This window comes from Carica papaya, chromosome 2 (genome assembly GCF_054855325.1).
Source record: "Carica papaya isolate Zhongbai chromosome 2, ASM5485532v1, whole genome shotgun sequence".
In the NCBI taxonomy this organism is placed as follows: Eukaryota; Viridiplantae; Streptophyta; class Magnoliopsida; order Brassicales; family Caricaceae; genus Carica; species Carica papaya.
In genome coordinates this window covers 32,647,362-32,671,380 of record NC_142310.1, presented here as the reverse complement: position 1 = coordinate 32,671,380, position 24,019 = coordinate 32,647,362, and the positions used below count along the sequence as shown (strand labels likewise).

The window sequence follows — 24,019 nt, the reverse complement described above, 5'->3', positions numbered from 1 at the left end:
CATGCACACAAATCTGTAAAATGAACACATCAAACCTCATTTTGCATTTAAAGCTGTAAACAGGCTAAATAACAGTAAATCATCAATCACAGTAGACTCGGGCTCCATTAGCAACCTTAAGCAATTTCACACATGCGTTAATTCAAGAAATACTGTTTTATCATTTTGAACTTTAATACCGTGATAAGAAATAGGGTGAGGGGTCCTTACTTGTTTTCGGGATCCGAATACGATTCACAGTGCGCCTGCAGGCTGTCCCTAATTTTCCCTGAATTTTTCCCGGGGAACTGAAACACGCTAACAGTACCTGCACGGGTTCCAAAAAAAAAATCCAAATTAGGCCCAGGGCCTCTTTCGGCCCAAATCGCAACTCCGGCACGGCCGCTCCGCCGTGCTCCGGCGACGGCGCCGCCGCTGGCGGCGGCGAGTCGCCTCAGGTTGACTGTTTTCGGCCGTTTTTGGCCGAATTCGGCCACACTCACATTGGTCCTTGTCAGAAAACAACCCTAGGGCCCTCGGGGGGCCAAAAAATCACGGAAAAGCGGAGCTTACCGGCGGCGGCGCTCTCGGGTACGGCGACTCTCCGGCGAAGTTCGTGTTTTGGTGATTTGGCTTCGGTCAACCTGTAGAGAAAAGAATGGTGATCACGGTGATATAAAAATTGCATCGAACGGAGGCCGGGAAGGGCCTCGTCGGAGGCAAAAACCGAGAGGGGACGCGGCGGCGCCGCTGGGCTTCGGCCGCGTATTCCGGCCGTTTGGCCGGGATTTCGGCTTCGATTTGGCCATAGGAGGAATCAGTGGGGAAAAACGAGTCGGGAGTATGAAATTTACCTCGATCGGCGGTCGGAAATTTCCCCGGTGCGGCGGCGAGTGGCGGCGGGTGGCGGCGGTCGGCCTCTGGTTCGTCTTCTCCGGCGAGCGGCTGGCGGCTAGGGTTTTTGGTCTGGTGTGGGGGTTCTATTTATAACCCCTTGCCTTTTGATCACAGTCGTTCGTTTCGTTTTAATCTGGACCGTTCGTTTTTGATTGAATCTGGGCCGTCCGTGCGTTTGAATCTGGGCCGTCCGATCGCGTGATTGATCTGGGCCGTCAGATCGCACCCACGCGGATCGCCAACGTGGCTCCTTTCGGAGTGACGCGATCTTGCCACGTGGCAGGCCCCGGTTGGCCGGGACTGCTGACCGGGCCTGCTGACGTGGCCCCCCCCTTTTTTTTTTTTTTTTTTTTTTTTTTTTTCCTCCTCCTTTCCGGGCGCTACATTTATTTTATAAATAAATAAATAAAAAAGATAACTCGAATTCAAACTTATTCATCAATAATTTTATTTACCCAACTAATTTTTAGGAGTCTAGTGATCAACATTTCTTTTGTTTTTTATGTAACAAAATATACATGCATATATATAGATCTAATCTAATGCTTACCTAATCATCAATAATTTGGTCAATAAATTATAATCACCTTAATTTTTTAATTATTTAAATATTGGTTAGTGGCATAGTGATCTCTCCTTGACAGTGCATGTGTTAACAAATTGGTTAAGAGGTGTTTCGCAGTAAGCATCATCTTATGTATTTTAATTAAGAACAAATCTGCATAACAACCATTGATTAACTTTTTTAATTAAAAAAATAAGAGTACCATCCATGACATTTTTTTAATTAAATGGGATTAAGATGGGTTTTGTTAGTAAGTAATATTTTATATACAATAATCTTTCATGAACTTTTTCTTAATAAACAATTAAGAGTACCATTCATGAACTTGATTTATTTATTTATTTATAATCAGAGGGATTAAAAGGAGGTTTTGCAGTAATTACTATTTCATGCACTTTAATTTAATAAAAAAAATTAAGAGTACCTCTCATATTATTTTATTTATTTAAAATAAACTACCATACATGATTTAGACATATAACCAATAGATCAAACTCACCTCTTTGATGATTAGAGATGCCAAAAAGATTTTCATATCTATTTTGATTAGATGGCTAATCGATATGGGTCATCTCCTTTTCCATATTTGAATCAAGCTAAGTGAATTAATTGAAGTACATACAAGTTAATATTAGATATATAGCAACTTATTGTGTGGTAAAAATAAACTTTTCAAAGAAAAATTAATTGTAATATAAAATTTGGTTTGTTTTTTATAGTAATATTACGATTATAAAGTTACCCATTTATAAATAAGTTAAAAGTTTTTATTATTTTAAATCAATTTTAAATTTATAATTAACCCTTTTATAAACTTGGAGTTTACAAGTCTTTTGATAATTTAACATTAAAATTTTAATTTAATATACAAACTTTTAATTTTAAAATAGTCCAAATTTCAGTACTCTTTTCAAATTCATTTTCTATAGGATTTGTTTGGTGTTTGATTAGACCCACTAACTTACTTTACAGTAGATTATTAATCGGCTAATCAAAAGCTCCCCCAACCTTTGCTTCATATGTAATTCGTCACTTTATCCGCTTTTCCTTCTTGATAAATTAACCAAACATTCCTTAATTAGAAGAAAGAGGTCTAGTTGACCAAACTCCGTTATGCTGGCGTGGCGCAAAGGGATTGCGTAATAGTTGTTACTATTCTGTGCTGCGTTGTAGTGAAGTGAGCCACCTAATCAACCAACAGTTCCGGTAACCAAAGCTTGAAACACTACGGAGTTTTCCAATATCAGTCAGGCCGGGGCCCTTTTGTTTACACTCACACACCCATGAGTTTCTCAAGAATCTTTCCCATGAAATGAAGTCTAAGAAAATGCAAATGACTCAAAGTTTTCTTTCTTGTTTTCTCGAGAAACTGACACCCTTTTGACCCTTTTATACCTTGCGCTGCATCACGCTTTTCTTTCTCTTACTCTTTATTGGTAGCGAACTGGAGGTAAACAGCTGCAAATTATTCCTATTCTTTTTTCCTCTCTGTGTTTATATGTTAAACAACTTGAATCTTGTTTCCGCAATCTTCTGTATATGATATATCAGTAGTTTCTCAATACAAATATGCCTGCTCTTAAGTTCTTAGACAGATTCAAGAGCACCCAAGTTCATGCTTTAAACCAGCAAGACTCAGCCGCCGGTAGCACCGCCGGCGGTTCTACCCGAAGTAAGCTTAACAGCCATAGAATGAAGTTTATTGGGTCAAAATCCAATAAGAGCAACTCATTTTCAGTGGCTCAAGTTCTGATGCTATCTCATGGACTCCCTGTAACTGACCTCCTTGAACCCCCCATAGAGCCGCACCTTAAACCCATCCATTTCGTGGAAACCTTAGCTGACCTTTACAGAAGACTCGAAGCTTGTCCGCAATCAGAGATATCAACGATATGCACCGAGCAGTACTCTATCTTGCGTGACCTTGGTGACCCGAAGTTGCTGCGCAGGTGTCTTCGTGCTGCGAGACAACACGCCATTGATGTGCACTCGAAGGTGGTCTTATCAGCTTGGTTGAGGTATGAGAGGAGAGAAGATGAGCTTGTGGGTGTGTCGTCAATGGATTGTAGTGGCTTTATTCTTGAATGTCCTAAGGCTGCTTTGGTATCTGGGTACGATCCAAATTCGATTTATGATCATTGTAATTGTTTTGAGGACCATGCGGGGTCAATTGAAGCTCAAAACTATAAGGGAGATGAGCATTTGGGTCCAGAAGAAGGTGGCGATGTGTCATTCTCTGTCGGCAATGAGGAAATAAGTTGTATGCGGTTTAAAATTGCTGCTCTTTCGGGTCCATTTAAGGCGATGTTATATGGTAATTTTGTGGAGTCAAGAAGCTCTAAGATTGATTTTTCACGGAATGGTATTTCTGTAGAAGGAATGAGAGCTGTAGAATTGTATAGTAGGACCAGAAAATTGGATTTCTTTTCTCCTATGATTGTATTGGAGCTCCTTTCTTTTGCAAACAAGTTCTGTTGTGAACAGATGAAGTGTGTTTGTGATGTTCATTTGGCTTCACTGGTCAGTACAGTAGAACATGCCTTGATCTTTGTTGAATATGGATTAGAGGAAAGGGCAAATCTCCTTGTAGCTTCTTGCTTCCAGGTCTTGCTTCGAGAGCTTCCAAAATCTCTTCATAACCCGAAAATAATGAGAATATTCTGCAGCTCTGAGGCTAAGGAAAGATTAGCCATGGTGGGTCAAGCTTCATTCCTTTTGTACTATTTCCTGAGTCAGGTGGCTATGGAAGATGATATGGCGTCAGATATAACAGTAATGCTGCTGGAGAGAATGGAGGAATGTGCAACAGAGAAATGGCAAAAGGCTTTTTCTTTTCACCAACTGGGCTGTGTGATGTTCGAGAGAAAGGAGTTCACAACAGCTCAGTACTATTTTGCTTCAGCTGCAGAGGCAGGGCATATTTATTCATTAGCTGGTGTTGCAAGAACCAAGTATAAGCAAGGCCAAGAGTATTCAGCCTATCAATTGATGAGCTTCCTCATCACCAAGTACGAGCCAGTTGGCTGGATGTACCAGGAGAGATCTTTGTATAATCTAGGTAAAGAAAAGATAGCAGATTTGAACACTGCAACCGAGCTGGACCCAACACTGTCTTTTCCATATAAATTCAGGGCTGCCATGAACGCAGAGGAAAAGGATATTAGAGCAGCTATTTTGGAGATTGACAGGATAATTGGATTTAAGTTAACACCCGACTGCCTTGAATTACGAGTTTGGTTCTTCATTGCTGTTGAGGATTATGAGTCTGCTCTGAGAGATGTTAGAGCATTGTTAACTTTACACCCCGGTTACATGATGTTCCATGGAGAAATGAATGGAGATCATCTGGTTGAGCTTCTTGGCCAACAGGTTCAGCAGTGGAGTCAGGCAGATTGCTGGATGCAACTGTATGATAGATGGTCTTCTGTAGATGATATTGGCTCGCTTGCTGTCATTCATCAGATGTTGGAGAATGATCCTGGAAAGAGCCTCCTAAGATTTCGACAATCTCTTCTTCTTCTCAGGTATATTTGTTCTCACACAAATTATGAGTAACTTCTTTGGATGCAGTTTTTGCTTGAGCATGTTACCATGGTCATGCATTTTTTACATGCTCATCCTATTTGGAAGTCTCATTACTTCATGAATTGAAATCTTTCTTTTTTGCTCGATTCATTAAATGTTAGCATCTTTACTGATGTAATTTTTATTCATAGAGAACGTTTGAAACAATATTAATCTGTAAAGTGGTTGACCTGTCGGTGTAATAAATACTTGAGATCTGTGATTCTGACAGGTTAAATTGTCAGAAGGTCGCCATGCGCTGTTTGCGTGCAGCTCGGAATGATTCTAGTTCTGAGCATGAAAGGTTGATCTATGAAGGGTGGATTTTATATGACACTGGTCATCATGAAGAAGCTCTTGCTAGAGCTGAGAAGTCCATTTTGATTCAAAGATCATTTGAAGCCTTTTTCCTGAAAGCATATATACTTGCAGATAGAAATCTTGATCCTAAATCCTCATCTTGTGTCATTCAACTTCTGGAGGAAGCTCTTAGATGTCCTTCAGATGGTCTTCGGAAAGGCCAAGTAAGTTACATCAAGACTAGGCTTCTTTTTCTTCCTTTCTTCTCTTCTTTTTTCGGTTTTTAGGAGTCTTATAAGGGTAATAAGTTAAAGAGCAGCAAATAACCTCTCCATTTCATAATGTTTGTGCTATTATTGGAATTTGATTCAATATGCAGGCTACCTCTATCAACTTAGGTAGCATCTATGCTATAATTTAGGCCTCTCTGCACTTTGTTTGATTTTTTATTTGGTATTTGCAGGCATTGAATAATTTAGGGAGTATTTATGTTGATTCTGGTGAATTAGATTTAGCAGCAAACTGCTACATGAATGCACTTGAAATCAAGCACACAAGAGCTCACCAAGGGCTAGCGCGGGTCTCTTTTCTGAGAAATCAGCGAAAAGCTGCATTTGATGAGATGACTAAGCTGATCGAGAAGGCACACAATAGTGCATCAGCATATGAGAAAAGATCAGAATATTGTGATCGTGAGATGGCAAAGAATGATCTCAATATGGCAACAAAGTTGGATCCGTTGAGAACATACCCGTACAGATACAGAGCAGCTGGTAATTTCTTAACTGCCAATACTTATCTAGTTTCTGCAACTTGATTCTGATTGAATTTTAGTTTCTTCTCTTTCCTGCATTTGTGTTGTTTCAATTGAGGCCTGTATTAGTTCTGAAGATTCAATTTTAGATCATAGTGTAACAAGTGGCTATTTATCATCTTACGTATTTGGCATCCACTGACTGGACACCATTGAGAATTACTTGAATGAATACAATCAGATTGATCCATTTGCCAGAGTGTCAAAAAAATATTTTCTTTAAATATTCTAGGAAAACTATCATATCTCTTGAATTTTAGTTCAGTAGTTTCATCTTTCCTGACCTTAACGCAAGCCTATGAGCTAATGACTCCTGAGCATGTACTAACATACAGAATGTCTATTGGCAGTTCTAATGGATGACCAGAAAGAAACTGCAGCAATTGAGGAGCTTACAAAAGCCATATCTTTCAAGCCTGACCTGCAAATGCTGCATCTTCGAGCTGCATTTTACGAAGCAGTTGGAGATCTCACCTCTGCTCTACGAGACTGTGAGGCAGCTCTCTGCCTGGACCCAAATTACACAGATACACTTGACCTGTATAATAGAGCAAAGGGCCGAAGCACTTGTCAGCAGCTTGAGTGAGAAATAACGATGATCTGCTACTGATGGAGTTAACATGTGGGGACTTTTGAAAACAGTTCCCAGGGGAAGATCAATAATTTCCCATTTGCATATAAACTTTACAAATGGCAAACCTGGTCTTCTTGAGCATCCAGCCGTTAATTGAGCATGACATTGACAAGGCAAGATTAGATCGGGAGAAAATGAGGAAATTGATAATTGCAAGCTCCTAGCAAGATCTCCAAATTTGCTTCAACAGAAATCTGGGTACCTATGGCAGAGACGGGTTGCGTGAGAAAATGATGCAGGGTATGCAAAGCATGTCAGTAGAAATAGTAGTTTTCTACCTTCTCGGTTCCTCTTGTACATGAACAGGGTCATGATTCAGGGAGATTTCTTATGCATTTTTTTATTTCCAATTGTTGGAAAATATGTATTTGCCTAAAATACAGATAAACTATTTTCTTTCTGCCAGCAAAATCTCCCACTTCAGGGAAATGAATCATGAGATTTTAGTCCCCTTTCTTTCTTTTGTTCTTTCTTTCTTGCACTCTTTCTTCTTTCCTTTCCACATGCATTAGAATGTGTGGTTGATTTACGAGCTTTAATCTAATACTTCTCTTTTGAGATAAAAGCTTTTTATCTAATACTTGAGAATCCATGTGAGACTGATTGATAATCTAGTTCAGTAGAAGAGGAGGAAGTAAGGGGGAGTCAAAGATCAGAATTGTCTAAAGAAGTATATATTTATTCTCTAGCAAGTATGATCCATATACAGAAATTTACATGATCAAAAGGAACCAAAACTTGAGGGGAAAGCCAGGACAACATTAGAAGATGAAATAAAGAATTTAAGAAAGAGCAAATAAAAAAGAAGCGAAGAACAAGAGCCACTGGGTTTTTCATCCTCAGTTATATACAAAAACAGCTGTGTGCCTTGTATTAGATACAAGCAGTATCTGCCCTAGATACCACTGTTTCCCGATAAGAGAAACAGGAGAAAAATAGAGAAGACAAAGAAGTAAAATTCTAACTCCACTGAAGGATAAACTGAGCCCTCAGCTACTGTCTGTAGACAGAATTTCAAGTTCTGCCCACCAAAGTGGAGATAACTTTGGTATTGCTCCATCAGGTCCCACTGCTGTGATCTCTTTCAGCTTAGATGCAATCTCAATCATTGTTGGTCGCTCGTTTGTATCAGGATGGACACAATCTTTAATCACTTTGAGCAACCTGTCTAGCGCGTCCTCTTCATAAAATTTTAGAGTTGGATCCACTATTTCTTGCAAGGGCTGCTCCATTTTCAAATAGTCTGATGCCCAGTCTGCATGAGATCCATTGTCTACTGAATATGGGATCCTACCTGTTATAATTTCAAACAAAATAACCCCAAAGCTGTAAACATTTCTTGCAGGATCTGCTGTTGGAGATTCTAAAAGCTCCATGTTAGACCCTGTCTTTGCCACAGCTTTGTCATTCCAAAAGCTGAAGTCTGATATCTTGGCTGCATAATCTTCAGTCAGATATACAGAGGAAGATTGCAGGTTCCTGTGGGTAATAGGTGGAGTCAGCTGGTGCATATACTCAAGGCAGTATGCCATGCCCATTGCAATTCGTAGTCGCATTCCCCAATCCAAGTGCTCTGCTTCTTGTACTAAAAAAAAAATCCAAAATTCAACATCGTCCGGTAAGACTACGCAACTCATCTTGAAATGCATAACTAAACTGTTGTCCGCAGATAAACGCAACAGCCAGTCAATCAATCACTAACAAGGATTTAGGATTGATCAACTATGATATATGTTCACGGAAGAGATGGCACACCAATTCACTATAGAAAATCTGAATATTTATAAAGGTTTTCACTCGCACTCAGATGCAATACACTCAATCTCATTCTGTTACTTCTTGAATAGAAATTAGGAACCTATGCAGCAAGAGGAAAATAAGGTTTACTATAGAGACGTCTACTAGGCCTTTGAGAAAATCAAGAGAATATCCATTCTAAAATCAGAATGATTTCAAGAATTGTTTGCTTTGCTTCTTTATATGTATCTAAAAGTTAAAAGGCACAGAGTACTTACTATGCAAATGCTCAAAAAGTGTTCCATTGGGAGCATACTCAAAAACCATCATTCTTGTGAAAGGCTCATTTTCTTCACAATAGCCAATAAGGTTCACAAAGTTCTTATGATTCATTCTCGATAGTGTATCAATCTGCAGAGGCAACCAAATCCACATACAGTGAGATATGGAGAAAAGGCATGAATTTCTACAAAATTTCTTCGCTGTCTAGCTACCTTCAGTCTGAATTGTGCTCCCAAATTCTTTGACCAGTAGGCTCGAGATTTGACTGTAGCAGATGTTACAGCTATCTCAACCCCACTAGATAAAGTCCCTTTATAAATTGTACCATCTGAGGATCTTCCAATTATGTTACTGAAATCTTCACAAGCTGATTCAAGTTCTGCTCGCTTGAGCTTCGGGACACCTGAAATCCAGATACTGAATCATGAGTATAGAGGCACATTAACAAATGCATGATAGATGAATCAAGTGGAAAGCAAATCCAGTTTTGCTGTAATCAGATTGTTCTCCTGTCTTTACTTCTATGCAAGAAAATAACCTGTTACAAATGCTTTCTGCAGCTGCCCACTTAGACCTGTGGCCCAAGGTTTGACAGTAACCACTTTATTGCTTCTGAAACAGATAATTCCAATGACAGAGATTAAAATGAGCAAAGTACTACCCAAAGCAACAGCCATAATCAGAAACAGCTGATGCCTTGAATTTGAACTCTTGGCTACTTTGCTTGGAGTTGAAGCAGGGGAAGGAATAGGATCCACATGTGATTGTGGTGGAGAGGCAGCAAACATTCCATTTGCAGGAGCTACTGAGGCTGGAGCTGTTACTACTGCAGGTGAAGGTGAAGGACTCAAAAATATGCTGGAAGTAGATGCTACTGGAGCAGATAATGGAGACTCCAAAGGAGATGCTGATGGAGAGGACACTGGTGAATTTGATGGGGAAATCAATACTGAAGTTGGAGATTCAGATGATGACGACTTAGAAGATTGTGACAATGGAGAGAGCGAGCTTGAAACTGATTTTGATGCTTGAAGACTCCCCTCGCTAGCAGCTCTGAATGGACTTGGGGCATTCACCAACTGCAGTTGCCTATGATGAGCAATATCTCCAGGTTGAGAACTGCTCATAAGAAGTACAAGGAAAATCATCATGAAACTCAAACATGTAAACATTGAAACATGCAGGATTATGTATCATAGGAACACAGAAAATCATTAGAAATGTATAATTCCATAATTCAGAAACATCAGTTGTTATATTCTAACGACTGTGCATTAATCTTGCAGTAACACCAGGCCACAATCTACCTTTTCTTTGAACTTCATGAATTGTTTTCAACTTTTAGGCACAGAAACATGAAACGAGGCCAGGCTTGACTCAATCCCAATCTACTCCACCTTAATTTCAATTCATGAAATATAGAATTAGATCATATTTACCTTTAGTTCCACTCTTACCTTGAATTCCTTGATATTAGATTTGTGCTTCCCAGTTAGCAGTACGATTCAAAAATCCATGTAGCTTGGATAGAAAATATAATTTCATATTATTCTCATTTCAAACTTCAACTTTTACTGCATTTCTCTTCCTAATCATATAGTTAACATCTTTCTAACAATTTTAGCCTGAGTTCAACATGAATGAAAGTTCAGCAAACAGATGGGAAACTTTACTTAAAACTTTACCAAGAACTTCTTTGCTTACCAGAAAAAGAATCCGCTTCTGCAAGATGCTCTACAACCAGCATTAGTTAGCTGGCTTTCAATCATCTGAAATTCAGAAAGAATCTTAAGCTCATAAAGTTCAGGTGACAAGTAGCCAAGGAACTCATTGTTGTCAAGTAAACTGCAAAACAAATCACATCTGCTCTTCAAAAATTATCCGAGAAGGCAAAAGAACATGCTAGTATACCAGAAAAACGATAGTGCAAACGCCTTTAAAGGGTGAACCTACAGGGTAGTCAAGGAGAGATTATTGGCAAATTCAGATGGGAATTCTCCACTGAAGTTATTACATCCCAAGTCCAACAATTCCAAGTCCTTCAATTCTCCAATCTCACTAGGGACATTGCCATAAAAAGAATTGTTGCGCAGAATACTGCAGAAAATTAAGACAATCAATATCAAATCTCAAGGGTTTGTATATAAAAATTTTAAGGCCTAAACTGAATATATGCTTACAGAGATTTTAAGTAGGGCAGCTTCCTAATTTCGGGTGACAGCCTCCCACTTAGGCAAAGATCACTCAAGTTTCTGCAAGTTGAATAGATCTAACTTCAGGCACAACACAATAGAAATCACACTAAACATTTAGCTTAAACTAAAAAGATCAAAACCATGACATACTTAACATACATTAAATTGATTTGATCACTGATTTTCTAATAAATATTAATACAGCCGAATTGATCTAATTCTCTTGATCAATGATTCTAACCAACACTGGTATATGAAACGTGTAAAAAAAATTCGATTTTCCACTTAATTGATGAAAAAAGTAGCTAGTGGATTCTAATTTGAGATAACTGAGAAGTGTCAATCATAAAAAATACACTAAAAACTGTAGATCGTAAGATACTCACAACTGGAAAACAAGGAGTATCAAGAACAGGTATTAGAGAAATATTTGCAGGGATGGACTTACAATGTCACTACTTTTCCATTAAAGCACTCAACACCCAACCAGTAGCAAGGATCCAAGTCTCTATCATCCCAACCCGACAATGCACCGAACGGGTCTTCCTCAATTCCCTCCCGGAATCTCAACAAAGCCAAACCTTCAATTTTCCAGTACAAAACACAATTAACTAAATAAAATTTTATTTTGAAAACGTTTTTTTATTAAATGAGAAAACCAGAGCGATCCTATTAAGCTCCAAAAATGGAAATGCTCTGGTTTCTATTATTACCTTCACCATTCAGACCCCAACATAACCTTGGGTTTCTACAAAACAAGGAGGAGAACACCATGAACAACACCATTGAGAGCTTGACCCGACTAAATATCCACTGTTCGTCCATCCTGAACGAGCCCTCTTTGCTCCTGTCAACCTTCTCTGTACTTCAAATTAGAAACCATGAGTAAACGTAGAAAAACAAAAATGTATATTGCAGTATATAGATATATATATATATATATATATTTACGCACATGTATATGCAGATAGATAGATAGACAGATAGATATAGAGAGAGAGAGAGAGAGAGAAAGCTTCTTGGGGGCTGCAAGTTTAGGCAAGAGAAGAAGAAAGCGCGTGTAATTTTAAGTATCGGTGATTATTTTAAGTTGGTTTTCTTCTTTTTTTGCCAAGTCTGTAAAAGCTGAAATCTTACCGAGCCAAGATGTCGGTTAACCGAGACGAACAAAGAGTTCTCTGTAATGATTTCAGATTCCGTCTGGGTAATGTTCGACTCCTTTGTCGCGTTCCGAGTGGCTTGATTGACTCTCTCTCTCTCTGTCTCTCTCTCTCTCTCTCTCTCTCTCTCTCTCTGGCATTTCACTCAACCCCCGCCATCTTCGCCCGAGTAGATAGATTTATAGCGCCGTCTAAAGCAATTACCTACGTGTTATTCACGTGCTATATTTTCTTGCTATGAATTGTTTAAACAAAAAAGAACTTTGAAAAATTCCTTCAACCAACTTAGAACAAGCAGGCATTAGAAAAAAAGTCCAAAAAAGTTGACAATAGATTTTATGGTAAATGAAACTAGAAAATCTTCAAATTAATTACAGCAGATTTAGTTCATTGGATGTAATAAAACTATAATGCAATAACCATTCAAAGGATATATAGGTTTTTCTTTTATATTTCTTTATTGTATTCAAATTTTTATTTATATTATTCTTTTTATTTTTTAAAAATACTGATATTTTTATCCAAATTCAATACTATTATTATTTACTTTATCGATATTACGGTTTTCATTAACACTGATAAAATTTTAATATAATTTTTTATATCTAAATTCTTCTGAAATTTTTTATCTCCAAACTGTGTATACAGAAAAGCACAATTTCAACCTATACTCCCAACCAGTCTCAATTTTATCTTTAATAAATAAATTTAGAATTCTTTTGTACCCTATCGATGTACCCAAATTTACATATCATGCACTTAAAAAATAAAATAATTTTCTCATATAGTATATTTTCTATCAGTATCTCTACTAAATTTATCAAATAGTCAATAAAATTACTTTTATTGATATATTAGAGTCTGACGATAATAATATTATTTTACGTGCATTTAATAGAATCTACTCTAACTTTAAAATAATAGTTGTTCTAGTATGGGTTCTTGATTAGGTTGTTGGCTTTAAAGGCTTATACAAATAAACTACTTGAATATGAAGCCTTTCTAACTCATTCTAATGATTAACAATCACATTTCTAGCAATAGTCATTTATAATTGGAAGTAGAAGCATTCAAATTTTAGTCCATATTAAAAAATTATATTAGAGTGAACGTACCTAACCAAACTGAATTTAATTTTAGTTATTGGGTTTGTAAATCAATAAAATGATTTGGACTGAAATATAAAAAATAAAAATAAAAAATAATATTATTTTTGTTTTCATTATTTGCTATTAGAAAACTATTATTTTAAAAAAATCGATCTTTTTTTTCACTTTTAGTTGAATCCACACTTTTGATCAATCTTGATTTGGTTCAATTCTAGAATAATAAAAACATATAATTGAAGAATCAATATTAAAAGAAGAGTCTTAAAACATTTTATCTTCATCTTCATCTTCTACTAATTAATAATCCACTAAATTCTTTTATAATCTCCAATAATATTTATAAATATTATTTCCCAAATACATGAAAAAATAGGCATGGTTCTTACAAGTTTTAAAACCTAAAAGTTGTCATGTAAACTTCCCAACAGTGACTAATAACTCTTCCTTCACAAGCTTTACGAATGCATTATATCACATCATGTAACATCATTCTCAATAATTTTTTTATGTTAGGTACACTAGGTCATATGAAATTCTCCATAGAAGCAATAGTAGGATTCATGTAACCTACTCATGCAACGCCCTTCTTACTTGTGACTTTTTATTTTACTTGTTTTGTTCAATTTAATCTTTATCTCTCAAGTCTATCAAACTAAGAGAGTCTTAGTGTAACACCTAATTTATTATTTTTATTTTTATTTTTTCTTATTTATTTTAATATATATTAGAATTTTAGTTTAATTTTTTAATATTTAATTTATAAGGTTTTAATTTAATTTAATGAAAATAAAAATAATAATAATGATAAAATATGGTAAAATTATTTTTGGGATTTAATTGAAATTGATTTTAGGAAAAATGGGTGAAAATTTAGATTATGTTAGTGTTTTTGAAAAGAAAATCGAAAATCGGGGGATTAAAACGCAATTTAAGAAAGTTGTGCCACGTCAGCAGCCCAGTCAGTGGCCCCGGCCAACCAGAACACGCCGCGTGGCAAGGAAGCTGACACGGGAGACCACGCGGACGGAGCCACATGAGCAATCCGCGTGCACGCGATCAAACGGTCCAGATCTCACGTGTGCGGAAGGCCCAGATTTCACGCGCACGGACGGTCCAGATCTCACGCGTGCGGACGGCCAAGATCGCATCGCGATGGACAGTTCATATTTATTCCCATTTTAATCGCAATCGGACGGTCCAGATTAAATCGTGATGGACGGCTGAGATTCAAAGGGAAAAGTTATAAATAACCTCACCCACACTCGAACCCAAACCCTAGCCGCCAGTGCCCTCACCGGAGAAGAAGAACCAGTCGCCAGAGGAGCCGGCCGCCGCCACCCGTCACCGCACCGGGAGATTTTTCGGCTGCCAAATGAGGTAAATTTTCTCCTCTTGGCTCATTTTTCGAAACTGAATCCGCCTATGGCCAAATCGGAGCCAAACCACCGGCCAATCGGCCGAAAAACACAGCCGAAGTCCAGCGGCGCCGCTGTGGCTTCCTTCGATTTTTGCCTCCGATGAGACCCTTTCCGGTTCCCGTTTGATGCAATTTTTACACCACTGTGATCACCGTCCTTTTCTCTACAAGTTGACCGGAGCAAAACATCAAACTGCGACTCGCGCCGAAGAAGCTGTCGCACCCGAGAGCTCCGCCACTGGTAAGTCTCGGTTTTTCGTGATTTTTTGGCCCACTGAGGGCCCTAGGGTTGTTTTATCGCAGGAACCAATGCAAGTTTGGCCGAATTTGGCTGAAAATGGCCTACCCGAGGCGGATCGCTGCCGCAGCCGGCAGTGCCGTCGCCGGAGCACGGCGGAGCCGCCATGCTGGAATTCTGATATTGGCCGAAAAGGGACCTTGGGTTTGATTTGGGGTTTTTGGGACACGTGCAGATACCGATAGTGCGTTTCAGTTTCCCTAAAAAAATTCAGGGAATTTAGGGACAGCCCATATGCGCACTATAGAGCCGATTTCAGACCCCGAAACAAGTAAGGATTTCTCACCCTATTTTCTATCACGGTATTAAAGCTCAATAAATAATAAAACGGCATTTCATGAATTAATACATGTGTATAATTAATTAAGGTTACTAATGGAGCCCGAATCTGATGTATTTTTCGGTCAATTGTTGTTTGATCTATTTTTCAGCTTTAAATGCAGTATGGTATTTGATATATTTATTTTATGGTTTCGTATGCATGAATCATGGTTTCTTTTATTATGTTTTGAATTATGGTGAATCCGATATTGTGTTGTTTTGTTTGGTGTTATTATTGGTTTACGTGTTTGTGTATGATTAGAAAATTGAGACCAAGGAAAATAGAGAAAAGGTTATGTGAATTGATAAATGGATAATGTGGGCAGCCTGACTAGATATCCTGGAAGATGGTGGACGGACCGGATCAGTAGGGAACCCTATCGGGAACGTGATCTCTCATATCAGACGGGGTATAAAGACCTTATGTGTTTTGGCGCCCATACCGGATGGGGTATGGGGACGGCCCGTTTCACCCTCATACCAGACGGGGTATTGAGGTTTATGGTTTTGGCGCCCATACCGGACGGGGTATGGGGACAGCCCGTTTCACCCTTATACCAGACGGGGTATTGAAATTTATGGTTTTGGCCCCCATACCGGACGGAGTATGGGGATGGCTCTGGAATCAGATTGTTAATGTTAATGGTTCATGTGTAGCGGGGACCCCTTATGGATCCCCGCGGATACTAGTAGGCTGGTAAAAGAGGAAATTTGTTATATGATTATTGAAATGCAAAGTATAACATGTGTTATGTTACAAAGCGTATATGATTTTATGATGATTATAATGTTATTATTTTCATGTGTTATTTTCACGAATCTCACCGAGGTAAGTGGACAGTAAAGGTTTTTATCATTAATAAATGAGTTTGTTATAAATTATGCTCCATTGGTCGTTTTTGTTTTCTACCAACCTTTACTTCTGTGGCAGTGAGATAGTGTGATATTTTTACTGGGCTAGTGTAGCTCATTCCTTACTTAACCATTTCATATCAGGAAATGTGGCAGGGATCACGATAACTGACCATGCTACTGCCTCAACAACACCTGTCGCATATGTGGCAGTGCCCAGCACTATGCGAGAGAGTGTCCGAGGAACCAGAACCAAGGAAGACCTCCTTTTCAGGGCAGGATTTACAACCTTATCCAGCAGGATGCCGACGTCGACCCGGACGTGGTACAGGGTATGTACACTATCTGTGACCATATTGCTCATGTTTTATTTGACACAGGTGCATCGCATTCATTTGTTTCACATATTTTTGCTTCCAAACTTAATGTATCACCTGATAAACTTGATTCATTGTTGTTTGTGTCTACTGCTGGGGTGAAACACTATTAGGAGAAGTTATCTACAGGGCTTGTGCCGTGGAGATAGCAAATAGGAAACTGAGTGTAGACCTGATAGGGTTAGACACGGGAGATTTCGATGTAATCTTAGGAATGGATTGGTTAGCGGCGCATCATGCCACCATAGATTGCTTTAACAAGAAGGTTCTATTTAATCCTCCCAATGAGGAGTCATTTACAAATTAATAATTCATTTAGTACTTATTCCTTGATGGTAAGTTTTCTTAAATTTTGAGTACCTTAATCTTGCTATTTTCTCTAACTAGGCAAGCCCAAGAAGGAAATTTGTATCCAAGAGATTCTAGTAGTCCGAGACTTTCCATATGTGTTTTCGGACGAACTACCCGGACTGCCAGTGGATAGGGAAGTCGAGTTCACTATAAACTTACAACCAGGCACCCAGCCCATTTCGGTTGCTCCTTACCGCATGAGCCGCATTGAGATAGAAGAGCTGAGGAAACATATCACTGAATTGCAAGACAGTAGTTTTATTAGATATAGTGTGTCCCCTTGGGGTGCTAGAGTCACTTTTGCAAAGAAGGGAGATGGAACGTGAGACTGTGTATTGATTACAGAGGATTGAACAAGGTTACGATCAAGAACAAATATCCCCTTCCCAGAATTGATGACCTCATATCAGACGGGGTATGGAGACCTTATGTGTTTTGGCGCCCATACCGGACGGGGTATGGGGACGGCCCGTTTCACCCTCATATCGGACGGGGTATGGAGACCTTATGTGTTTTGGCACCCATACCGAATGGGGTATGGAAACGGCCCATTTCACCCTTATACCGGACGGGGTATTGAGGTTTATGGTTTTGGCGCCCATACCAGACGGGGTATGGGGATGGCCCGTTTCACCCTCATACCGGATGGGGTATTGAGGTTCATGGTTTTGGCGCCTATACCGGACGGAGTATGGGGACGGCCTTGGAATCAGATTGTTAATATTAATGGTTCACTAATTAAAAGAAATACTCGAAATAAAAACTATAAATAGAACTATAAAATCTTTAAGTGTCTAACTCGCCGTCTTCCTGCGGAACGGGCTCGGGAACTACGTCTTCCTGATCTGAAATGGTTAAGTAAGGAATGAGATATACTAGCCCAATAAAAACATCACACTATCTCACTGCCACAGAAGTAAAGGTTGGTAGAAAACAAAAACGACCAATGGAGCATAATTTATAACAAACTCATTTATTAATGATAAAAACTTTTACTGTCCACTTACCTCGGTGAGATTCGTGAAAATAACATATGAAAATAATAACATTATAATCATCATAAAATCATATGGATACGTTTATGGTTATTGTATAAGGGATGTTAATCAGAATTTTTATTACGCTTCCGCATTTAAGATTTTTAATACATACATCTTCATTTAAATTTCTGGGGCCGTTACACTTAGTTTTATCCTTTCTCTCCTTTTTTTTATTCTATGAATAATTTTTTGATGAAACTACAAAAAAAAATCTGCTTTGAAAGAAAATTTAAATCTATACTTCAGTTGTTTTTATTACTCTTTCATCCTTTGTAGTCAAAATGAATAGAAGTCTTAGCCATCCATCCATCCACCCCTATCTTAAACACATCTCTTTCACCATTTAGCGTTGTTAACTATTCAATTATTATATCTTTCATTTTGATCGTCATTCCTCTCGATTTCTAAGCTATTGGAATTATTTTTCTTTAATATGTTATACCTATTATGCCAATAACTCAATTTTATTTTTTATTTTTTGATTTAGTACATTTACGTGGTTCTACCCTTTACAACTAAAGTTAAGACTTGGTTAAGAAACAGTTTCAATAAGAACTACAACCTTTTATAAATGGAGTAGAGTATTAGAAACTCAGACTTCTCATTAAATTATCAAGCATCCAACACCTAACAACCTTGCCCCACACACACTTTATCATAAAAAGCCTTCGAGCATGAAATTTGTTATATCATTGAAATCACCCTAACACTTCTCCATCAATTCTTAACCCTTATGTCTGTTTTCGATTATTGTTTTTCCAAATAGTGATTTACTTAATAATCATATCATGCCATTAACACTTCCAATGACTTCAACTTATGAAAAATGTTTTAGTTAATAACCAAAAAATATAAAATTCAAGGTATTTGAAAATCTTGACCAACCTTGACTAAAACCATAGAATAGATATAAACTTCAACTGAAATCTCAACTATGCATCTTCTTATATTGTTCATGTTTAAAAGATTCTATCTATATGATTTAATCAATTCAAATAAATTCTATATCCCTTATCATGCCACATTCACTTAAAATACTTCTCCATGTGCAATAGCACCTCCCGAGGACCACAGCCAATTTATTTCTTGGATTACCATTTATGCAACACTTATTCTCTTTTATCAGCCCTTATAAAGATTTCTCATCTACATCTCAGCATGGAAAAATGCTAACAAATAACTAACCTCATTTATGTTTATTTAATGTATGCATTAGAATTTTCTTATTTTTTAGGAGTTATTTTTCTTGTTTCAATACACATTCCTCTACCTAACCATTACCTAAAGCTCCCTATACTCACATTATGACAATTTATAAAAAAAACAACTTTTTCATGCCAAAGCCTATTCATTTCAAATTTTGTGTCTTCCACATCTCTTCACGAGACCAACTTGCATATCAACTCACTAAATCTCACACATGACTATATTTTTCCTAAATAGTCTTGAGGATTATTTTCATGATGGGTAAACCATTACGCGAGGGTACATAAGAGATATCAAATCAGATAACTCCAAATAATGTGTTCGGTTTTTTCATTCTTATCTTTAATCTTTTTTTTTTTTTTGAAATTTTCTTCTGTCTTTATTGTTATTTTGTTTTATACAATTTGTATAGCTATTTAAATTATTATTTATAATCAATAAACATGTGATAAAGTACTATTCTCTATATCTATTTTATGAGATAAATTGCAAATCAACCTTTATAATTACCTAATCTATTAATAACTTTCTCTTGGGCAAGAATAGGAGGGTAGATAACACTCCATATTTCCATATAGAAAATGTAATGCCAACATTGTGTAGAAGTTTATGTCATGCATTAATATTTTTCTGTTAGTATTTTTCTTTCGAACAGTCAACAGAATTAAAACCATGCATTGCAGGAATTGGCCGCTGCATTAGATGATCAACCAGCTCACCTCAGTTGACCCTGCAACCCAAGTATATACTCAACAATATATCACACCCAATAATGCTCTAAATAAAATAACCATTATTTATATATATGTGTGTGTGTGTGTGTGTATACATACATATACATATATATATATATATTCAAATTATATCTGTTCCATTAGATTCTCTTTTTCCTTTTTCAGTGTTTTTAACATTAATCAATTATTCTAAAACATAAAAATTGGGTCAATAAGAACAGTCAGCTCAATTTTAATTAGCCTGCACAAAAACTGTACTTCGGTAATTTTTTAATTATCTGATATATATGATTGCTTTGATTCTATTTTGGACATATACAAAGATTTATTAATTATAATATAATATAAAATAGTTCATTTAAAAAAATTAATAATCACTTACTCAAATTAAATTAAAATATTTAAATCAATATGTATATATAAAAAAAAGGAAGAGCAAAAATCGACATGTGTCAATTCTTCATTTTCTAAAATAATTTTACATTTAAAACTATAACATATATAATAATTATATATTTAAATTATTAAATGTAAAGATTGAACTTAAGTATCACTGCATTTATATATAATTTACTTTTAATCGGTTATAAAGTCAAGAATTATACACTATATAAGTTCTTGATGACATTTTTTCTTCACCTCTCATTAATTCTGCAGATTTCTATATAATTTTTTAATATTTTATTAATTTTTTATATAATTTTATTCGCATAAAAATAATATTTATATTATATTTAAAATAACTATAAAAATCATATTATGTGTGTAGTACACCATAAGAATATATTATAACACAATTTAACCCTTTCCACAATTTTATTTATAAACTTGTGAGCATTAACACCTCTAATAACAAAAGCTTAATAAAAATCCGTTATTAAACAAGAAAATATTTTTTATATAAATATAGATATATATATATATATATATATAAGATTTTTATGTTTCAGATATAAATACAGTTAATTAGCACCACGGTAATTAAATTAATAATTTAATTTTTCATAAATTAAATACTTTAGTTAGTTATTACACACTATATTTTTTTATACTTTTCAATTATCTCACTATTAATTATTTTTTACAATAAATATAAAATAATTAATAAAATCTACATATACATATTGTTTATTGGAGTATATTGCTTGATATTTTTTACTTTCTATTACCGTGTATGTATACATATATATATATATATGTATTCAATTTTATTATTTAATATCTACTAAGAAATTGAACTGATACTAACAGACATGTCATGTATAAGTTAAAAATCATAATTTCAATTCTAATCTTAGATATATATATATGAATCTTTAAGAATTTTCATGGGATTTATTAAAGAAACGATACGATGATGATGGTGGTGGTGGTGGTGACATTATTGTACTATACAAGTCTGTAACTTGTGTACAACGATACAAGCACACATGCAAATTATAATACATATAACATACCCTACAATAATGCATACATATTTGTCCAGGCTACATATAGAAAGTCTAGTCTCCATTATTTTCAATGGTATTTTCGTACCTAATTGCATGTTTGCCATGTGAAGTTGTGGATCAATGATTGGAAGTGCACAATAATATTTTGAGAATAAATATGGGTCGTGTATATGTACACACTATAATATTTACCGTTTAAGTATAAGTATATTAGGATATTAATTAACCAAATATTATGGTAATTAATTAGATACAAGTAATTACACCAATTTGTTCTTAGAAATATATATATATATATATATATGTTATTGTCATTAAACCGATATTAATATTTTTTTCCCTATCTTAATTACTGCCTTTTTGTTTGAGTACCGTAATTGAAATTTTTTAGTGCTTATAATGGTAATTACAAAAATTTACAAGATATTATTTTTATTAGTGTTTACTTTCTAAATACATATATGCTTATATATACATATAACATGTACATATGTCAATGTATACACATGCATATGTACAAGTCATATGAATAATTTTATTTATATATATATATAAGAAAAACTAACAAGTAAAGTAACTTTTTTTTTTTATTATTTTCAAACCCATGTTGATATATTTATACGATTAACCTAGCTTTAAAGCATTTTTTTTAATAATTAGTTTTGACTACTATAGATACGGTATAATTATAAATTATATGTTTAAAAAGTATATGTATCTTTAGAAATATATATATATGCACTATATGAATGTGTTAGATGATTGTGAAATAGCTTGGAAGACAAGTATAAAATAAGGTATGGGAGATAGGGAAGGTAGGAAAGGGATATAATATTTCCCAACAAGAGAGGAAAGAAGAAAACGATATGAAATCTTTCTGTGAATATGATGTTTATAAACTAAACATAATTATTAAATTTTATCAATTTACTCCTCCTTTCTACTAAATTCTTAATTATTCGATATGTTAGTTCCATCTAAAATTCATAATAATTAATTTTGGATTTTTAGCACGTAATCAGAATTTTCAAGCACAAAACATATGAAATTTTAGGAGTAAATAAATTAAAATCATGAAAAAAAATAAAAGAAATGATTTAAAAAATTAATAATTCTATGAAAATAACAATATTAAGGTAATAAATTATTTTACCCTATAGTTTACCTTAATGGTATATTGATTGATTTGCTAATTGAAAAGCATTATTTATTTGATTAAGCTAAAAGGACATATGGGCATCACTCCATGTCTCTGTTCCCCACTTTATAAATAATTTGGTCATCTTTCCACTTTGCAGATAGCAATTGGATGGTAATGGTGAACTATATTATATAGTTTTATATTATTATGTATGCACATGTGTACTATACACATGTATATATATATATATATATTAACAGATGGAGTTGTAAAGGTTTAGAGGCCCATGATGACATGACCATGCCACCACTAGGGTACAATGACTCATGCAATTGTTTGTGGTGTGAGTGTGACCCGTATACATTTCCTTTTTAATAAAACTTTGAATACAATTTTCTTAAATCAAAATGAGACCCACAGGCTAATACTTCCATTTTCCTATTCTCTTATTATTCCTTTGAATCTAACAATATATTTTCTCCAAAAAAAAAAAAAAAGGACCAATAAGAATATTAAATGTCAATTACAAAACATTAAGTAATAAAATATAAATTAATACTAATATTATGAATAATATAATTTAGTTTAATATATATAATTTGAAACTCAAACTTTGATTAAAATTATGAGCAACATCATGAACCAATTCAAATTTATATATTTACTTATTTTGGACCATAATTATCTACTCTTGAATTGTAGTAGATGCTGTTTATGAGTGGAGCCAAGCCAAGACAAGTGACACGAAGTGGGGTCTCATTTTGTCACCTCATAAAAATAGACAATGCAACCTCTTAAAGAGCAATATAGATAATGTCATGATACCTATACGTACATATATATTCTTTTTTTTTTTTTTTTTTTTTTGCAGCACAATGTTTAAGATTATAGATACCATTTTTTCTATAGTATATGGGCCAATATCTAAAAAATTAATATGGCCAAGACAAAATAGTTATAATAAGGCTCTGTAATCCCTATATGTAGAAACGTGTATATTCACCAAACGGGCTTTAATTATTTTATGAAGTTAGGCTATTTTACAAGACGATATGGGCTAAAAGCTATGGTGCCATTTGTTCATCTAGGTTTCTACTTTTTACAAAGTCGTCATAGTAATTTAACTTATGGTAAAAGTAATACACTTTTTAACTAGGTTGAATGAAAAGTTACGATATTCAAGTCAATACTAACTTACGAAGTAAAGTAAAGTAAAAATGTAATAAAGAAACTATTTTAACCACAGAGTAGAGTAAAAATGCAATAGAGAAAAAATGACAAATCTTTTAATAAAATGGATTGCAAAGGAGCAGTATATATAATGTAGTCTGTAAAAATACAATATTGTTCATCTTTATTTTAGTAATTTTTGTATAATATAACAACTTCCAAAGAGAGTAAAAATTTACTCGTTGAATTATTAGTATTACTTAGCCTATTTGCAGAGATGTTCCAAGTAGTTATTGCATTTTACCAGTTCATGTTTATTCTTAGCTAATGCTTGGAATTTTCGCTTTATGTTTATATATCTATATATGTTTATGTGCATTAGTAAAGATGACGGAGAAAACTCCTATGTCGGTGCGTGATAAGAG

The 24,019-nt window shown here is 35.3% G+C and overlaps 2 protein-coding genes across 3 annotated transcripts; one reads left to right on the top strand and one right to left on the bottom strand.

Annotated features, from left to right (window-relative positions):
• The first annotated feature begins 2,679 nt into the window (after positions 1 to 2,679).
• EOL2 (ETO1-like 2) lies at positions 2,680 to 7,203 on the top strand. The gene is made up of 4 exons (XM_022054028.2): positions 2,680 to 4,965; positions 5,238 to 5,529; positions 5,769 to 6,078; positions 6,470 to 7,203. The coding sequence occupies exons 1-4, from the start codon at positions 3,011 to 3,013 to the stop codon at positions 6,703 to 6,705; spliced, it is 2,793 nt and encodes a 930-aa protein (XP_021909720.1). The 5' UTR covers positions 2,680 to 3,010; the 3' UTR covers positions 6,706 to 7,203.
• Positions 7,204 to 7,411: 208 nt separating this feature from the next.
• On the bottom strand, positions 7,412 to 12,291 carry LOC110823613 (Protein kinase superfamily protein). 2 transcript variants are annotated; one of them, XM_022054029.2, is made up of 10 exons: positions 12,105 to 12,291; positions 11,681 to 11,827; positions 11,416 to 11,548; positions 10,953 to 11,024; positions 10,726 to 10,869; positions 10,477 to 10,617; positions 9,311 to 9,891; positions 8,985 to 9,175; positions 8,769 to 8,901; positions 7,412 to 8,338 (listed from the first exon to the last, which is right to left on the bottom strand). In XM_022054029.2, the coding sequence occupies exons 2-10, from the start codon at positions 11,790 to 11,792 to the stop codon at positions 7,743 to 7,745; spliced, it is 2,103 nt and encodes a 700-aa protein (XP_021909721.2). In that variant the 5' UTR covers positions 11,793 to 11,827; positions 12,105 to 12,291; the 3' UTR covers positions 7,412 to 7,742. The 2 variants fall into 2 exon arrangements, with proteins under 2 accessions (XP_021909721.2, XP_021909724.2); XM_022054032.2 differs by lacking the exon at positions 12,105 to 12,291 and adding an exon at positions 11,923 to 12,072.
• Between the last annotated feature and the right edge of the window lie 11,728 nt (positions 12,292 to 24,019).